Source organism: Ipomoea nil, unplaced genomic scaffold, assembly GCF_001879475.1.
Source record: "Ipomoea nil cultivar Tokyo-kokei standard unplaced genomic scaffold, Asagao_1.1 scaffold2928, whole genome shotgun sequence".
In the NCBI taxonomy this organism is placed as follows: domain Eukaryota; kingdom Viridiplantae; phylum Streptophyta; class Magnoliopsida; order Solanales; family Convolvulaceae; genus Ipomoea; species Ipomoea nil.
In genome coordinates this window covers 80,636-98,265 of record NW_017619356.1, presented here as the reverse complement: position 1 = coordinate 98,265, position 17,630 = coordinate 80,636, and the positions used below count along the sequence as shown (strand labels likewise).

The 17,630-nt window shown below is 31.2% G+C and overlaps 1 protein-coding gene and 1 long non-coding RNA gene across 2 annotated transcripts; one reads left to right on the top strand and one right to left on the bottom strand.

Annotated features, from left to right (window-relative positions):
- Nucleotides 1-2,300: 2,300 nt before the first annotated feature.
- On the top strand, nucleotides 2,301-5,709 carry LOC109162241. The gene is made up of 3 exons (XR_002051048.1): nucleotides 2,301-2,396; nucleotides 5,313-5,368; nucleotides 5,498-5,709. It is a non-coding gene; the product is annotated as an uncharacterized LOC109162241 (long non-coding RNA).
- Nucleotides 5,710-9,528: 3,819 nt separating this feature from the next.
- Nucleotides 9,529-12,989, bottom strand: LOC109162240 (GATA transcription factor 11-like). The gene is made up of 3 exons (XM_019310960.1): nucleotides 12,904-12,989; nucleotides 11,773-12,033; nucleotides 9,529-10,624 (listed from the first exon to the last, which is right to left on the bottom strand). The coding sequence occupies exons 2-3, from the start codon at nucleotides 12,028-12,030 to the stop codon at nucleotides 9,902-9,904; spliced, it is 981 nt and encodes a 326-aa protein (XP_019166505.1). The 5' UTR covers nucleotides 12,031-12,033; nucleotides 12,904-12,989; the 3' UTR covers nucleotides 9,529-9,901.
- Between the last annotated feature and the right edge of the window lie 4,641 nt (nucleotides 12,990-17,630).

Here is a 17,630-nt window from a genome sequence, read left to right as displayed (position 1 = left end):
TATCATATTTCTATCTTTGTTCTTTTTACTCCGTAAGCTAGTGAAATTATAGAAAATTATAGAATGTTATGTTTTTTTTTTTAATAATCAAAGAATGTTACAGTTATCTCTTCTTGGGCAATTTATATCCTACACCACGGCGCGCGTTGCACTATGCGCCGAGATGCAAAACGACGTCGTTTTAATTTTTTTTTTTTTAAATTTCCCGCCCCAGTGAATGGCAGTAGTTTTTTCTTTAAAAAAAAAAACCCGCTGTTCAAGAATGTACATAATGTTATACTAGAATACACATAATGTTATACATGAATGTACATAATTATATAACAAAATATACATACTCTTTTTAAAAGATAATACACATAATCTAACATAATACATAATAAACATAAACTTTTAACATAATATACATCAACTCTTAACATAATACACACAAATTTTCTGATTCGGATGTACATAATTGTATAAAAAGAATGTACATAATTGTATAAAAAATACACATAACTGTATGAACCAATACACATAACGTTGTGAACAAATACACATAATCTCAGCAACTTCCTACCGCGCCTCCTAACACTACCCCAAAACGACGTCGTTTTGGGAGGCGCGCGGCGCACAGTGCTATGTGCGCTGTGGTGTAGGATATAACGATTGCTCTTCTTGTATTGTTGCTGGAACACGGCCCATGCAAGTGATGGCCCAATAACAGCTCCATCTTTAAGGGAACACTGGTACTCCACCCGTGCGTTGCACGGTATGAAAATAAATAAAGAAATATATTGATATGTATTTATATATATATATATATATATATATATATATATATATATATATATATTTTGAAGCTATTGGCTCTATTACATTGTAATATGTGTTCATATACTTTCTCAACCTATTGAAACACAAAGAACCAATAACACTTCCACTAAAGGCTCGAACTCATAATCTTCCAATTGGAAGTCCAAGCCGGGTACCATTAGACCACATAGTCCTGATATATATATATATATATATATATATATATATATATATATGTATATATATATATATATATATATGATTACATTAATATAAATAATTTTAGATGGAAAGCTTTAAAAATTTTGATTTTAGAATTCAATAAAATACAAAAAATCATATATACAAATTCAATCAAGAAAACACACATCAATTTATTACAAATATTAAATAAGAAATATATTTCAATATAATAAAAAAATTTCAAATACAATATATTCAATTAACAACAACACTAAACATAATTTTGTCATGTACACATTAAAAATAAATCAAAATGTAATTGCACACTAACACCATTTAAATATACTAAGAAAGGGTCATTGCTAAATTCATTTCTCAGATTAAAATGAAGTCCAGGCCAAAAATTAATACAAAGCCCAACCAATTATTATTATTTAAAAAAAAAAAAAAACTAATAGCTTAGATCTGGAAGACCATTCGACGTTGTCTGCTTCTTCCCATCTCTCTACCACAAACTCTCATTCTAGAAACTCCAGTTCCAGATCTAACTCCTCATCACCATAATCAACAAAGCTTTCCGTCTTCACCATAAAATCGTTATGGCCGACGATAACCCAGCGATTAAATGGCCAAAAAACTTAACATCTATTACTCTAGTTTCATATGTAAACTTACGGTGTACAACATAGGCCAAGCTTCGCGATCTGTGTTCCCCTACTCTCATCTTCTACAATACTACCTTCCATAAACACGAAATTTCAGCCTTTAAACTACTCAGTTGAAAATTCAGACCGGATTTACAAAAATCAAAAACCCTAATCTACAAGCCGTCGACTTCTCCTATACTAAACACCAAAGGCGAAATTCATACCACACAAAGCAAGAAGCAGCACCGATCTACCACAGATCTACAATATCCGTATGGTAAAACGCACTTTTAACAACTTTCCACTTTTTTCATACTTTATTTAATATCTGCGAAAACCTAGCTTCAAATTTCAGCCATTTAGTATACATGCATAATTTTTAAACATGAAGAAATTAAAAATTTCTGGAAAATTGTTTGATTCGAAAAAATAGTAATTATGCCCATGTTCTTAATACTTTTTGCTTTTTTTTTTTCATGTACATTGAAATAAACTTTGTTTTTAATAAACATGCTATGAAGCAGCACTTCATAAATAAATATATCTGAACACATTTTTAAAAAATTCCAAGAATTCATAGCCAAGAGGAATTTGGTTTATGGTTTCTTTAATTACTTAACTTTCACTGGTATGACTAATATGGGCTTTGTATTATTTGTTTACAGTGATGTAGCCATTTGATTGGTCAATAATCCATAACACTGGACTTCCAAATTGTGGATACTCACAGAACATTCAAACACACACAGCCAACACTCTGCTCAAATGGTAATATTTCCCTTAATTGCTTTTAGTATATATATATATATATATATATATATATATATATATATATATATATATATATATCAATCTGGTCTTTAAAATGTTACATGTTTTTTTAACTTTTTTTGAGGTGGCCAAAACTGTGTACTTGTAAACTTTTATATATAGATTCAATATGTATGTGAATGTTTTGTTCTGTGTAAGTTAACTGGAAATTTTACCTGGGCATCATAAGTTGATAATTCATGTATTCCTATATTTGACCAAATACTAACACTTAAAAATAGTGGCAAGTGATGATACAGGAATCTGATGCCATTTTTTTTTAATGTAGAAACCTATGACATTCCTTTCTAACTTTCTTCACATTAGAATATATAGTAATTACATTACATAGAGTTTAAGTTCCCTTTTTTTCCAGCTCTTATCAATCTGGTTTGTACTGTGCCAAACTGTCTACTTGTAAACTTTTATGTATACCTCCAATATGTATGAGAATGTTTTGCTCTGTCTAGATTAATAGATTAATTGCAAATATGACTTTATAATCATAAGTAGCATATTACACATTAGAAGGCTTAGTACACACTTAAGAAACATTAACTGCTACTGCTAAAGCTAAGTACATTAGGCTATGCTGCTAATGCAGCTTTCACAAAACTAAGAGCAAATCAGGAAAGTAGAATGGATCTACTTGGTAGCAGTAAATTGCAGCCTATGCACATTTTTAGCCCTAACCAACAAAAACCAAAAACCAAAACCAGCAAAAACTTGTCCAGTAGAACTGACTACTTTTCTTTCTTCACCACCACTTCCTTAGCCTTCTTCGATGTACCAACATTCTCAAAGTCTTTAAACAAAGACCTCTTGAGAGGAACATCATCAGCACCAACACCTAAACCATCTTCAATCTCATCCAAGCCAGCAAATTTGTCCATAGATAAACCTTGAGACCCATCCTCCACCACAACACAGTCTTCATCATCACTACCATAAAATTCCTAAACGAAATATGATTAGGGACAATAAATAAAACCATTTTTTAAAAATTAACCAAAACATAATTTACAGAAATACCTCTGAACCTACATCACCATCTGCATCCCCATCCTGAAAACCACTTTCATGAACAGAACCATTTTCTGGTTCTAAACTGGCAACTGAAAGACCTGAGCAGTGTTGGGTAAGCACTGTTTCATCCCTGCAAATCCTTAGGACGGTGAAAGCAAAATAGTAACTCTCTATCTGCTCCTTCTTCATAGCAACACGTAACAACATAGACATGTCCCGCAAACAACCTAGCTCAGGTGGAATACACTTATTCCCCTACAAAGATTTAAAGGAAAAACACATGAATATTTAAACTACTATCCTCAATACCCATCTATGTTGTCTAAGTGTTGATACCTACCTCTGGATACTTAGCTTTTAAATCACCAGCTGAAACACCTACCAACTCTGCACACTCACGATCCCATAGAAGCATAGGAGCATCCCCAGTTTGATCAGCCACACGTATAATCACCCTATATCTCACAACTCCCTCATGCCAGGAACTTTTACAGCCACCACAGTACATCATACCACCATTAACAACAACCTTTCTCCTGCAAGAATTACTCTTGCAAGAGATGTAATACCAGTCACTTAAACTCTCTACGTCCACAATTCGTCCTGCCACCCAATACTCCCCTAGCTGCAAGTAATAATTAGGTAAATAAGTAACTTAACGAAAAAAGGTAAAGGTGAACTAATGTAAATGGTCTTGAACCTTAGTAAATAAGTAACTTAGCTAATGACATTGCAGAATACATTACTTGTATTTTTGGAGTACATATCTTGAATAGAAGTAATCAACACATCATTAGCACGCACAGCACGCCCAAGATAAGTATCAGATAGCCTTGACTCAGAATCTATACACAGTAAAGGTGTATGATAACTGTTATAGCTACTAACAGAAATCAGGAAAATGTATGTTAGTACAGAAAATTTATATTTCTTTAGAATAACAGTAAAAAGAGGTTAAAGAATCTGACCTGCTCCTTAACTCACGAAACTCTTTGCAAGAGTGTGAGAAAAAAAGCTGAGTAGCACCAAAGGAGCTGCAAATACGTACTTCACCATCTGCAAAAATGATTTTAGTCAATACAAACATTGATAAAACTGAGTAGAAATATAGATGTAAATTAACAAAATAAATACATAGCACTCATTGTCCATGAATTTAGGTCGGCACAACTGAATCAAAACAATGACTGGATCATTAGCAGCTGAGTGGAAGTAAGGAGTTACTTGATCTACATGTTCGTCCCACAGTGTACACTTAATTTGCTTCTTACTACAAAAGATTTTAAAAACAGCAGAAAATGGTTAAGATAAAATTATAAAATCAACATTAGTCAAACTTAGGGATTAGAAATAGAGTAAAGAATCATACCAAGAGTCTTCAAGCACAAAGTCAATAAGCCTACTCTTTTTCCCAGCTATTGTCTTCTCCAGTGGTGAATATATCTCCACAATACGACCAATCACATCTGTATTTCAAAACAGCATCATATTAGTATATTAGTTAAATAAAGATTAACATCTCTTTTCTTGTTGTAAACTGACTGCATTTTTTTTTTTTTTTGAAAGTGACTGCATTTAGAAACAAATAGTTTTAACACTAACCTATCAACACTTTCTCATCAATTCCTTGTTTTGAAAGTATGGCTTCAAAACTTTTGAAGCGAAACATTGTTTTTGGGAAATTAACACGCTTGTACTCCTTCACCAGAGTATCATGTTTGAATTTGATCAGGTAACGGTGACTGCTTGTTTTATATTTGAAGAAATTAGTGATGCATAGAAAGCTTCTAATGGCATACACTTTACCCTCCTTGAATATGTTCTTATACTTTGGAACAATATCCTTAGGTATGTGGACATGGATGAAGACACCCTATATTTAAAACACACCCAAAAATATCAAGGTGAGATATCAGTCAGGTAAAATGGGTAAGAAATAACATTACAAAGCATGCTAAGCTATAATTTACAAACCTCTTGGTCATGAAATAGGCATTCCTGACTTCTTATTAATTGTTCATCTTTGATTTCAGTCACAAGATAAGATCGCACACAACGCAATCTTATAGCCTTGGTGCTCTGCTGAGGATGAAGCTGCATTCCAACAATAAATTGCCCAGACATTACCACACTGCACTCCAGAAAACTCACATCAGTACCTTAATCTTCAAATTCTGATATTCCTACTTGTAATCTATTTTGCAGAGCTTTGTGTTTGCATATCCAAGCTTAGAATGTGAGTGTATTTATAAGCGTAGAAGTAAGCTGAGAAGTGTATAAAATATTTCAATAATTGTACTTTTAAACACTCCCATACCTATTTAGGTTTTTCTACACGCTACCTAAATAAATTAGACTACTAACTCTGTAGTAGGTAGTAGATAATATCCAATATCCTAAAACCTAGGACTAAAATCACACGTCTCTCATTACAATTAGATCAGGCGGGAGGAGCAAAATTTGAATTATCAATTTGAAAAAAAAAAAAAAAAAAAAAAAAAGAGGAAACGACATCGTTCTAGTGTATTGTAAATTGCTGAAATCTGATTGGCTGAACTGCGGCTTCCTTTATATATATATAGATTATGCTGGGAGCACGTGTGGATCGTTATGCCATGAAACCGTGTTTACCATTCATAGTGAACACGGTTCAAACGGTAACAGTGCACCGTTAATTTTTTTTTTCCTTAATTAATCGCACGACTTTTCTTCTTCATTTTCACATTTTGCGGTTTCACTTCCTCTTTGCGCAAGCTTATTCAACATAATCTCATAAAAAGAAAATTCATAATTTCATAACTGCACATTTATAAATCCATGCCTGCACATTCATAATTACATTGGTTTATGAATGTGTAGTTATGAAATTATAAATTTTCTATTATGAGATTATGAATTTTCTATTATGAGATTATGAATTTTCTATTATGAGATTATGAATTTTCTGTTATGAGATTATGAATTACAGTAAATTCATAATCTCATAACAGAAAATTCATAATTTAATAAATATTCTTTTATGCGATTATGAATTTTCTGTTATGAGATTATGAATTTACAGTACATTCATAATCTCATAACAGAAAATTCATAATCTGACCAAACGCGCGCCGTTAACACCACATTAGCGGATTTTTTTTTCCGTAAAAACGGCAGCATTTGGATCCGTGTTCACCATTCATGGTGAACACGTTTCCAGGGCATAATTTGTCAGCACGTGTAAGGTGTGCACGATTTCATATCCATAATTTTTATAGTGTAGATTCATAATTTCTATTCTGTAGATTCATAATTTTTATAGTGTAGATTCATAATTTCTATGTTGTAGATTCATAATTTTTATACTGTAGATTCATAATTTAAATACAGTAGATTCATAATTTCTATATAGTAGATTCATAATTTCTATACTGCCGATTCATAATATATGTACTGTAAATTCATAATTTCTAAACTGTATAGTTATCAAATTATGAACATATAGTTCTCTGATTTGTGAAAACAGAGTTCAACAATTGGAATCTAAAGTATAAATTTTATGAATCTACAGTATAGAAATTATGGATCTACAGTATAGAAATTATGAATCTACAGTATAGAAATTATTGATATGGAACCGTGCCCAGCTTGCAAGGTGGGCACGTGCTCACAGCATAATTTGCCATAAACCGTGTGCACCATGCATGGTGCACACTGTTCTATGTTTATAATTATAAAGCTATATATTCATAATTTTTGAACTTCATCTTCGTAATTATTGAACTCTATATTCACAATTACAGAATTCTAAGTTCATAATTTTTGATGTTCATATTCCCAATTGTTAAACTCTGTATTCACAAATCACAAAACTGTATGTTCATAATTAGAATCTACTGTGTAGAAATTATGAATTACTGTATTTAAATTATGAATCTATAGTATAGAAATTATGAATCTACTATATTTAAATTATGAATCTACGGTTTAGAAATTATAAATCTACAGTATAGATTTTATGAATCTACAGTATAGAAATTATGAATTTATAGTATAGAAATTATGAATTGAAACCGTGTGCACCTTGCATGGTGCACAAGGTTGCACAGCATAACGTTCCATCTTTAAGGGCAAATTATATCATGCACCAGGGCGCATAATGCATTATGCGCCTTGGCCCAAAACGACGTCGTTTTATTTTTATTCTTTTGGAAATTCTGCTTCATGTTTCTGCTGTTAACTTCTAAAAAAAAAATCTCATGTTTCGAATTTACATAATTGTATAATAGAACAAATCTCCAGGCCAGTTGTCCCACTCAAAAGAGGTGCCTACAATTCAGCGATGGGATTAGTCATTGTGTCCGACGGTGGAAATCTTGGGTATACCCAAAAAAAAAAAAATTGAATAATAGAATACACATAAACCCCTAACATAATACACATAAACTCTAAACATAATACACAAATTCTTAACTCTTAAAAAAAATCACATGTTTCAATTGTACATAATTATATAATAGAATGTACATAATTGTATAATAAAATACACATAAAGTCCTAACATAATACACATAATCTTTTTTGAAAGGATAATATGCATAATCTAACATAATACATAATATACATAAATTCTAAACATAATACACATAAACTCTTATCATAATACACAAACTCTTAACATAAACACATAAACTCTTAACTATTAGCATAATATACATAAACTCTTAACATGATACATATAAAACGGTGTCCGTCGCGTCAACTCTCCACGCAACTTAACAAAACAACTTCGTTGGGCAGGACAGAGTATTGTGCGCCCTGGTATACTTTATAACGATTGACCTTTAAGTGAGAACGTGTGGTCTACTCTGAACTTTTAATTTATTTGAATTATGAGCTGTGATTTGTTGAGTTTTAATCTTGATTTGCGGTCTTTTGAGAGTTTTTTATTTTATTTTATTTTATATGTTGCAAAGGCCATTTTAGACTTTTAAAAACGGTACATCCAAAAAAAAGACTTTTAAAAACGGTCTCACTTTCACATTACAATATATATTATATAATAACAAAATAATATAATAATAATTTAAAAAATAAAAATCTGACAAACTTTGCAAGCTTTCAAGCCAAGTTGATTTTTATAATAATTTTACTTTTAAAAAATTCATGTCAGTTTGTCAATGGGAGACTTTCAAGTATAAATTCTATTATGTTGTCCATTAATCATTAGATTTACTTATTCATCTTTATGCCACCATTATTTTCTTTTCCTTTTGAATCTACCGCCATATATTTGTCGTGACGTAACCCTTAATCATTGAATTTACTTATTTACCATTATGCCACTGTTATTTTCTTTTCATTTTGAATTTATCTACCGCCATAGATTTGACGTAATCCTCAATAATCATGGATCTACTTATTTAATTACCATTATTTATGCCAACATTATTTCATTTTCTTTTGAATCTACGACCACAGATCATAGATGTTGTGTGACGGACAATACTCAATAGTGATATTACGTCTATAGATTTTCGCAGAAGTCATGTTTTCTTTTTTTACATGATTCAATCCCTAAAATATAATATATAAGAAATTATAATTTATGTCACCCCATAATATGTCAATTATCAATATCATTTTTAAATTATTAGTTTAAATATTGTCTCTCAATTTTTAAAATGGTGCATATATTAGATCTCCCGTAATTTAAATATTGTCCCTCAATAGTGATACTACGTTTATAGATTTTCACGGAAATCATGTTTTTTTCTTTTTACATGATTCAACCCCTATATATAATATAGGGAAATTGTAATTTATACATCTCTATAATATGTTAGTTATTAATGTCACTCTTAAATTATTAATGATGTAATGTTGACTTTAAAATTTTAAAACGGTACATATATTGCTCCTCCCGCAGTGTAAATGTTGCCCCTCAATTTTCCTCCCGTACAATACAGTAAGGCAATATATGTACCATTTTGAAAATGAAAGACAACATTTACACCACTAATAATTTAAGAGTGACATGAATAATTAGCATATTATAGAGGGACATAAATTACAATTTTTCCTATAATATATAAATAAAAGAAATTACTATTAGTAGTGTATTGTAGCTACAAGGGAAACTAAATCACCATAACAATTAAAATATTAACCCCATAGAAGCTAATAACTTGGGAAAAGAAATATGAATAAGAGAATAATAAGGTTTATAAAATTATATTTTCTGGATTATACACCAGAAGAATTCTTCTACCATTCGTCTTCTTCTTCTTCTTCTTCCCTTGCTCTGTTCATCTTTTACTTCATTTCGTTTTGTACACAACTTGTTGATCAATTAGCACGAGATCTGCCTTAAGAACACGATAATAAAATATTTGAAAGCGAACGAAAAAACCCTGATTTTAAGTCCCTAACTAGAAGGAAGTGTGCTTGGTAGGCTCTCAGTGTGTTAGAGCGAACCCACGGCTAAAAGAATCGAGATCCTGCAAAGCAGAACATCTCGTCTCTGCAGCTCTCTTGAGAGAATCCTCGACAATGGGCGCTGCTTCCTGAATAGCTTTCCTTCTCATTTCCACGACCTTCCTGTGAGAATTGGAGTGTAGCATTGGAACAAACGTTGGACTAGCTGCTGGTCGGTACTCTGGGAATAGGCGTCCCGAGCGGTACCTAACCCCGCACGCGTTGCATAGAGTCTTTGGCCCCATTGGTCCCTCTCTCCATTGTGGCGTCTTTGTAACTTCACAATGTGTGCATTTTTTAACTAGGTAGGAGCACGCCTGATCTGGAGTAACCCCGTTGTTGCAGACCTCTGATCCATCATCGTTCACTGCCATCTTCCTCTCCCCTCTTGTCTTTTTCCCGGCCCCGCTTGAAGTCTTTTTAGATGCAGCAGTAGAAGATAGAGGCGGGATGAGAATCCAGGGATTGACAGCTGGTCGTGCCCGCTTGGACCGTGTTCGTACTGGAATGGTGATGTCAGATTTGATCGGCACGGTCTTTCCACCTGAGTAGGAAATGCTGGTCTCGAGGACAGATACCGGGCTTTGTGTCTGGAACACACCAGGCTGTTGGGCATCAAAATATTTACTCGGGTACAGAAGCGCCGCACCAGTGATTTCTTGGACATAATTCAATTTATCCTTTTGAAGAGGCGAGCTGTCCACCTATATTGGTCGAGCAAGACAGTAAAGGAAATCAAGAACTAGACAAGTAAACAATGAGTGATCAAAGATAAATTCTAAATCTTCCAATCCGTTTCTCGTTATTCATGAAGCAAGGTTGCTTTCAGATCGCAATCTGAATTACATAGATGTATCACCCCACCAGTTAATCCAGTCTTTTAATTCTTCCAAAAGAGAAAAAGTCCATTGACCCTGCCTTATCGTTTCATGAAGGCAACAAATAGGAGAAGAAGAGGTCTTTTCACAGACACCGTAGTGATTCCCTCGCAAAACGTTTAGACCGGAACGAAAGTGCCAATCTGAGTAAGAGGTCTAAACTGACTCTCTTCAAATTGTGACCTTACTTAACAAACCTAGTAAAGCCTTTTTAAGAACCTTCGGTTCTATGTTCAAGACTACTTTTCTAACCGGACTTTATCCCAATGGTGTGATCTAAGAGTGCACTTATACTAAGTATAACATCAGTAGAGTTAATCAAAATTATCCTAAGTTTATAATTATGGCCAAATTCCTGTAGATAAGACAAGACGGCTGTGATTGTCAGTCACCCAGTAGTGATATTGCCATTCTCTTTAAAAACCAAGCCACTATGCTTTTTGAATAAGTTAAAAACCACTATTTCAATCACTCGGGGCAGACAGGATATTCCACCACCCAACTATTCAATATGAATCTGTATGATTATCTGTTTCTTCTTTTCTCTTTCCCACAACATGTCACATGTTCTCGATAGGCTGTGGGCTACAATGTTGCAAGTTTTCAAAAAAGAAAGAAAGCACTACAAGTAAAATATTTAAAATCATGATGTTAAAAACCTGAGAAACAAACTGCTAATTTTCTCTGTTCTTTATTCACGGGCAAATGTATACATCTTTTTCTTGTTGTTTTTTAGATTTTGAGTGATCAAAGGTTATTATTCCCCTCAACAACATACATATCTTATCTTCCGAGAAGATTTTGTTGGGTTCTAAGTTGGAGAATGGTTTAGTACTCCTAATGCAAAAAATTTCCTTTTATATGAAAAAAAGAGGATATATCTATTACCCAGAAGAAGAACATAGACAACGAAGAAAGCACGAGGAAATTGGGTGACAAACAAATAAAGAGGCTAAGAATTAATCAAAACTCACAAAAGCCTTCGACTTGAGCGCCATTCTCAAAGGGCCATCGTCAACATTGGCCTGGTGCACGGGGGACAATCCCATCAAAGCATCGGAAGGGACTGGCCCAAGGCACTGCAACATACTAGCATCCCAATCGCCAACAGAGTCATCTCCTTCCAAACTCTCCTCCGGGAAATCTAGAATGTTGAGCAAGTCCGGGAAAATGTCACAGCCATTCACCCCGTTCGCAATCCCGTCCAAATAACCAGCCTCAACCACACTCATCTTCTGGAATAAAAACACAATACAAAGAACCAACTCTATAAGACCATCACACATACACAAACAACATATCAAAACGGCTTTGACCACAACCACATTAAGTATGCAAAATTGCAAACATTATCCATCTGTAACATCATTTGGGTCATTTCTCACAAAATCTTGGTATATATGCAATATATAACATGTAATGTAATATAAAATCACACCAAATATTCACCATAAGGTAAGTGGAATCATTATGTGCTAATTCACCAGCCCCCACATAACAAAATCATACCAAATATTTCACAATGCTTTAAATTCCTAGTATAGAAAGAATCTTCCTTCATATATGCTAATTGCATTATTATTACTTATTATCACATAATACAACAAAATACAAGACCCAAAAAAAATGTCATTAAATTGAATAAAATTATTTAAAAAAAAAAAAAAAATTCTGGGTCTAACTATTTCTGGTACAAGTAGAAAGTTTATGTTGTTGTTTCTCATTTTCTTTTTCCTGAAACAAAATACGACACCGTTTTGTATCGTTGCCTTGCAGTTTAGCACCCAGAAGGCCAGAAGTACACATTAGAACTTTCGGCTCTGTTAGGCTGCTAAGAAATGCGACAGTTTAGACATAAACTAAATTAAATTGAAGCCATGGCTTCAAAGCTTTATAGCAGACGAAGAAATGCGGGAATTTTAGCAGATTTTAATGAACATTTTTTACACCAAAATTTCCCAGCATTCAACAAGAGAACAAAGCAAAAAAGCTTTGAAGTATACCCAAAAGCATTGAAAATGGAAAGTTTGAGTGAAGTTAAGAAAGGGTATGGCAAAAATGTTTTCTTTTGTTGTTTTGCATGGAGAAGAATGTGTAGTACTTACCGCAAAGTATAGTCTTAAGCCATTGCACTTTTCAGGAGGTTTTGGTTTTGCAGAGAGAGGAAAAGAGGGAGATAGGTAGGGTAAGAAGATAGAATTAATAGGAAATGGCCTTATTGGGAAAGAATTTTATTTTATTTTTTAAATAAATTCTTTACTTTTCCCCCAAATCTTTTTTCTGGATTTTACATTTTGGAATTTTGAAAAAAAAAAAAAAAAAGAATATAACAAAGTATTTTAAAATTTGGGGAAAGAATGGAAATTAAATAAATTGGAATCTTCATTTCATTTGCATTTATTACCTATAGAAATTCTCTATTTTTTAAAATTAAAAAGTTAAAAAAAGTAAATAAACGTAGCGAGTGCCAAGCACCTTGTGCACAGACGTTATTGGCTCTTGGTGCTTCAGTAGGTTGAGAAAGTAGTTATAAACAGATACTACATTGTAATAGAGTTAGTAGCATCCAAAAAATAAACGTAGCGAGTTTTTTTGCACTTTTGGTCTCATGACTATAGTGGCACTATCAAGATTGATCCGCGACTTTTAAGCCTTGCAATTTTAATCCATGACTATTGTTTTTGTTGCAAAAATGGTCATTCCAACCAATTTTCCGTTAAAATCTCACCGGAGAAAAAATTCCTCATTTCAAGCAGGGATAAAATAGACAATTACATTGACCTTGCAATTTCGGACCGCTGTTTATCTCTTATTCTGACCAAAGTGCGAAAAAATCAAACCAAAAAAAAAAAAATTAATTGCCAAAGACGAACCCAAATCTGCTCTCATCTCATCAACCCATCTGCGAACAAGAGGAAAACATTGATTGCCATCTTCAACACGTCATCCATTGCCGATCTTCATCTTCTTTATTTTGAAGGAAAACATAATGGCTACATCAATTGCCATTTTCAAACCCAATTTTTCGTCTCTGGCAAATGATTTTTTTTTTTTGGTTTGATTTTTTCTCACTTTGGTCTGAATAAGAGGTCAATAGCGGTCTGAGATTGTAAGGTCAATGTAAATATCTATTTTATCTCTACTTGAAATGAGAAATTTTTTATCCGGTGAGATTTTGACAGAAAATTGGCCTGAAGGACCATTTTTGCAACAAAAATAATAGTCGTGAACTATAGTCGCGAATCAATCCTGATAGTATCACTATAGTCGTGGGACCAAAAGTGCAAAAAACTCTAAACGTAGCCTTAATTTAACAATTTGGTCATATTGACAATTGGCGTGTAGCGAATTATGTTACGTAATAATTTTGACCAATAGATTATACTAATTATATACTGAGAGATACATTGTAAAAATTAGTTATTTAATATTAGCAATTCGCATGAAAAAATTTATAATAATATGTATAAATTTTATGATATTAATAATTTATTAATATTAAGATTGGGGTGGGGGGAGTGTGTAACATGTTACTTCCATGAATGGTAGCAATAAAATATTAAGGTGGATTTATTGGGTGAGATGTGGTAGATGAGTCCATACAATTGAATAGGGTAGTGATGGGTACTTGTAAACAAAGCCACATTCATTGCTTCCCCCTTGACCCCCTCTTATTTAATTTTTGTACCAAAATGTTCAGTTTAGGTATTTGAAAAGGGTAACATCCTCACATTTTTGGGATGATTTTGACATCGTTTAAATTTCACTCGTCAATTTTTATAACATTATCACAAGTGCAGGATCAATTAATTTTATTTTTTTTCTCCAAAAAGAGTGACCAAATAAGTAGAGCATGATTCTCGTACTTCAAAATTACAAGTTCGATTCTAATCAATACCTTATCTGCGCACTGTTACACAGGAATAGAGAGTTTATTCAGTGCACGCCTTTCAAGTGGTGACTACGAATTCCCCTTGTCATTCAATGACTTTTTTTTTTTTTTTTCGTAAAATGGAATTAAAGCATTTCTACACTTGAATCATTTTGAAGTAAAAAATCATACAGTATATAAAATCTATTTGCATGTTACTTCCGGTTAATCCTTTGACTTGACATGTAATCTGTTTGTAGAAAAATTCACAAATCAAGAAATTATATTAAATGCATCCAATCACAAAATTTATGGAATTAATGTATGAACGTGAATAATAATAATAATAATAATAATAATAATAATAATAATAATAATAACAATAATAACAATAATAACAATAATAACAATAATAACAATAATAATAATAATAATAATAATAATAATAATAATAATAATAATAATAATAATAAAACAATTGGCCATATACATTTTCAACTTGAGAATTGAAAATTACGATTTATTTTTTTTGCGTTAAATTATTGTGTCTTATTTTACGTTAATGTAAGATAATCTATGTAAAATGTTGTGTCTCATTTTTCTATTTAAATAATTTAATATTTATATTATCTATATTCTCGATGTAGGGTGATCCAGATCAATTTATACCATCAGAATCAAATTCTATGAGATTGTGATTTGTATATGTACATAAATACTTTTAAATGGGTGCTAGCTAGCTAGGGCTTTTATAATGGAGGAATATATTGTTGTAGAGGAAGGCTTTTGTGTATGTCTTCTCCGGAATGCTTTCCAATTATACCCTTTTATTTTACTGCCACACATGCATGATGCATCATCTTCTTTTAATATTGACTATTAAATTAGTCGTGCGGATAAAATTTTTTTTTTATTATAGATTTAGATAATATAATTAAAAATGAAATTATAAATAATTATAATATTTAAAAATGTGCATTAATTTGATTATAAAATTAATGTAAAAGTATCACTCAATTAATTGAATAATATATGACTCGTTTGTCTATAATTATTTTAAAAAAATCAATATGTAATATGATTTATGTAATTATATTATTATTAAAATAAATATGAAAAAAAAAGAGAAACAATTTAATATAATTGTAATTATTATAAAAATAAATCCAGTGATCCATGTTTGGCTTAATTACCATAATAATTATTAGGCAATTATATTAATATTTGTGCAATTATACTTTAATACTAAGTATATTCCTTTTCACCCTATCACATTTACTTTTTTCCTCATCCTCCATATATGAATGGATTAATTGTAATTGTATGTTATTATAAAAATAAATTCGCCACTGATGCATCATCTTCTTTTAATACTGATTCCTTTAATTTCTGACATTTTTGCTAATGCCTATTTATGTCCATGAAATACTCTCTCGCATTTAGAAATAAATTATCATTGTTATTTCACCATATTTGTAATTAAACATTATTTACTCTACATCCTTACAATTCAAACTCATTTTAAAAATTGGTTTCACTCTCCCATCCTATCACACAAAAAAAAAATATTTTCTTTAATTAATAAAAATAACAAAAATAAAATATTAAATTACTCAAAATTATTTTTAAAAAATATAAATTTCAAACAAAATATGAATTTTAAAATAATTAAATAATAATTAATTTTGAAATATAATATAAATAATAATATATTTACAAAGTGGATCCCATGATAACACATTTATAATCTTTCAAAAAAAATTGAAAGATTGCAAATGTCAAATGATTAAGGGAAAAAAAAAAACGAAAATGGTAATATTTCTACATTCTTTCGAATCCTGCTCTATAAATTTTACTCTTTGATATAGAGGATACTTGATAAACTACTTTTTCATATTGATCCCAATACAAATGTTTACATCAAAATTTTGTATGTAGAAGAAAATTGAAAACACATATAATATTTTCCCTTTTTAGGTGGCATATGTCACCTAGGATTGAAACCCCACCCATTGCATGTATGGGAATAGCTAGAGGTCATTTTGCTTTTTCACTAACTAGTATTTGCACACGTGCGATGTACGAAATAGGTTTGTTGTAATATATTGAGAATATATTAAGAGATATATAATTATTTAAATTAGAACATCAAATATTATATAGTACAATTAAAGATATAGTTTGGATCGTTTATATATTTTGATTTTGATGTTATCATTGCTTGAATTTGTGCAAATAATTGCTCAAATGAATAGCTAATATCTAGATGTACGCATGCGGTGCTATAACTTTGAAGATTTTATTTATCATTGTTTAGTATTTTCATAAATTAGACAAATGTGCTCGTTCTCTAACAACTCAGTTATAGAAATGAATTGCTATCATTATTCATTTGTATGGAAGGTATATATATTTTTGTCTAGATATATAACAATTTTTTCATTTAAAAAAAAAACATAATATCACTGATTATATTTAGACATTATTGAAACCTTTTTGTAGACGACATTGGTAGTGGCAATACAATCTTGTTCATCTTCGTCTAGAGCTAACACCTTCACTCCATCAAGACGGGTTACTTGGGTGAAAATATATAATGGTAGAATATCACTCAATTAGTTATCCTTTTATATTTTTAGTCAATTAGTAATATTAGATTCAAACAATTTTTTTTTCCCAGTGAATTAGTCAATTAGAATATCAAATGCATTGATATTTTTACCTAATTTTCATTCCATTTTTATTTGATGATGAGATATTATCATTGAAATATTTATGTTCCATTTTAAATTACCTTTACTATTGTTTAAAATATGCATTTACTATTGATAATGTAGAATATTATTATTGAAATATGTTTCTCTAATTTTTAATTTCCATTCCATTTTTAATTAAAATGCAATGATATGACAATTTTTTTTTTAATTTTAGTCAGTTATGAATCATTTTTTTAAATGTGCA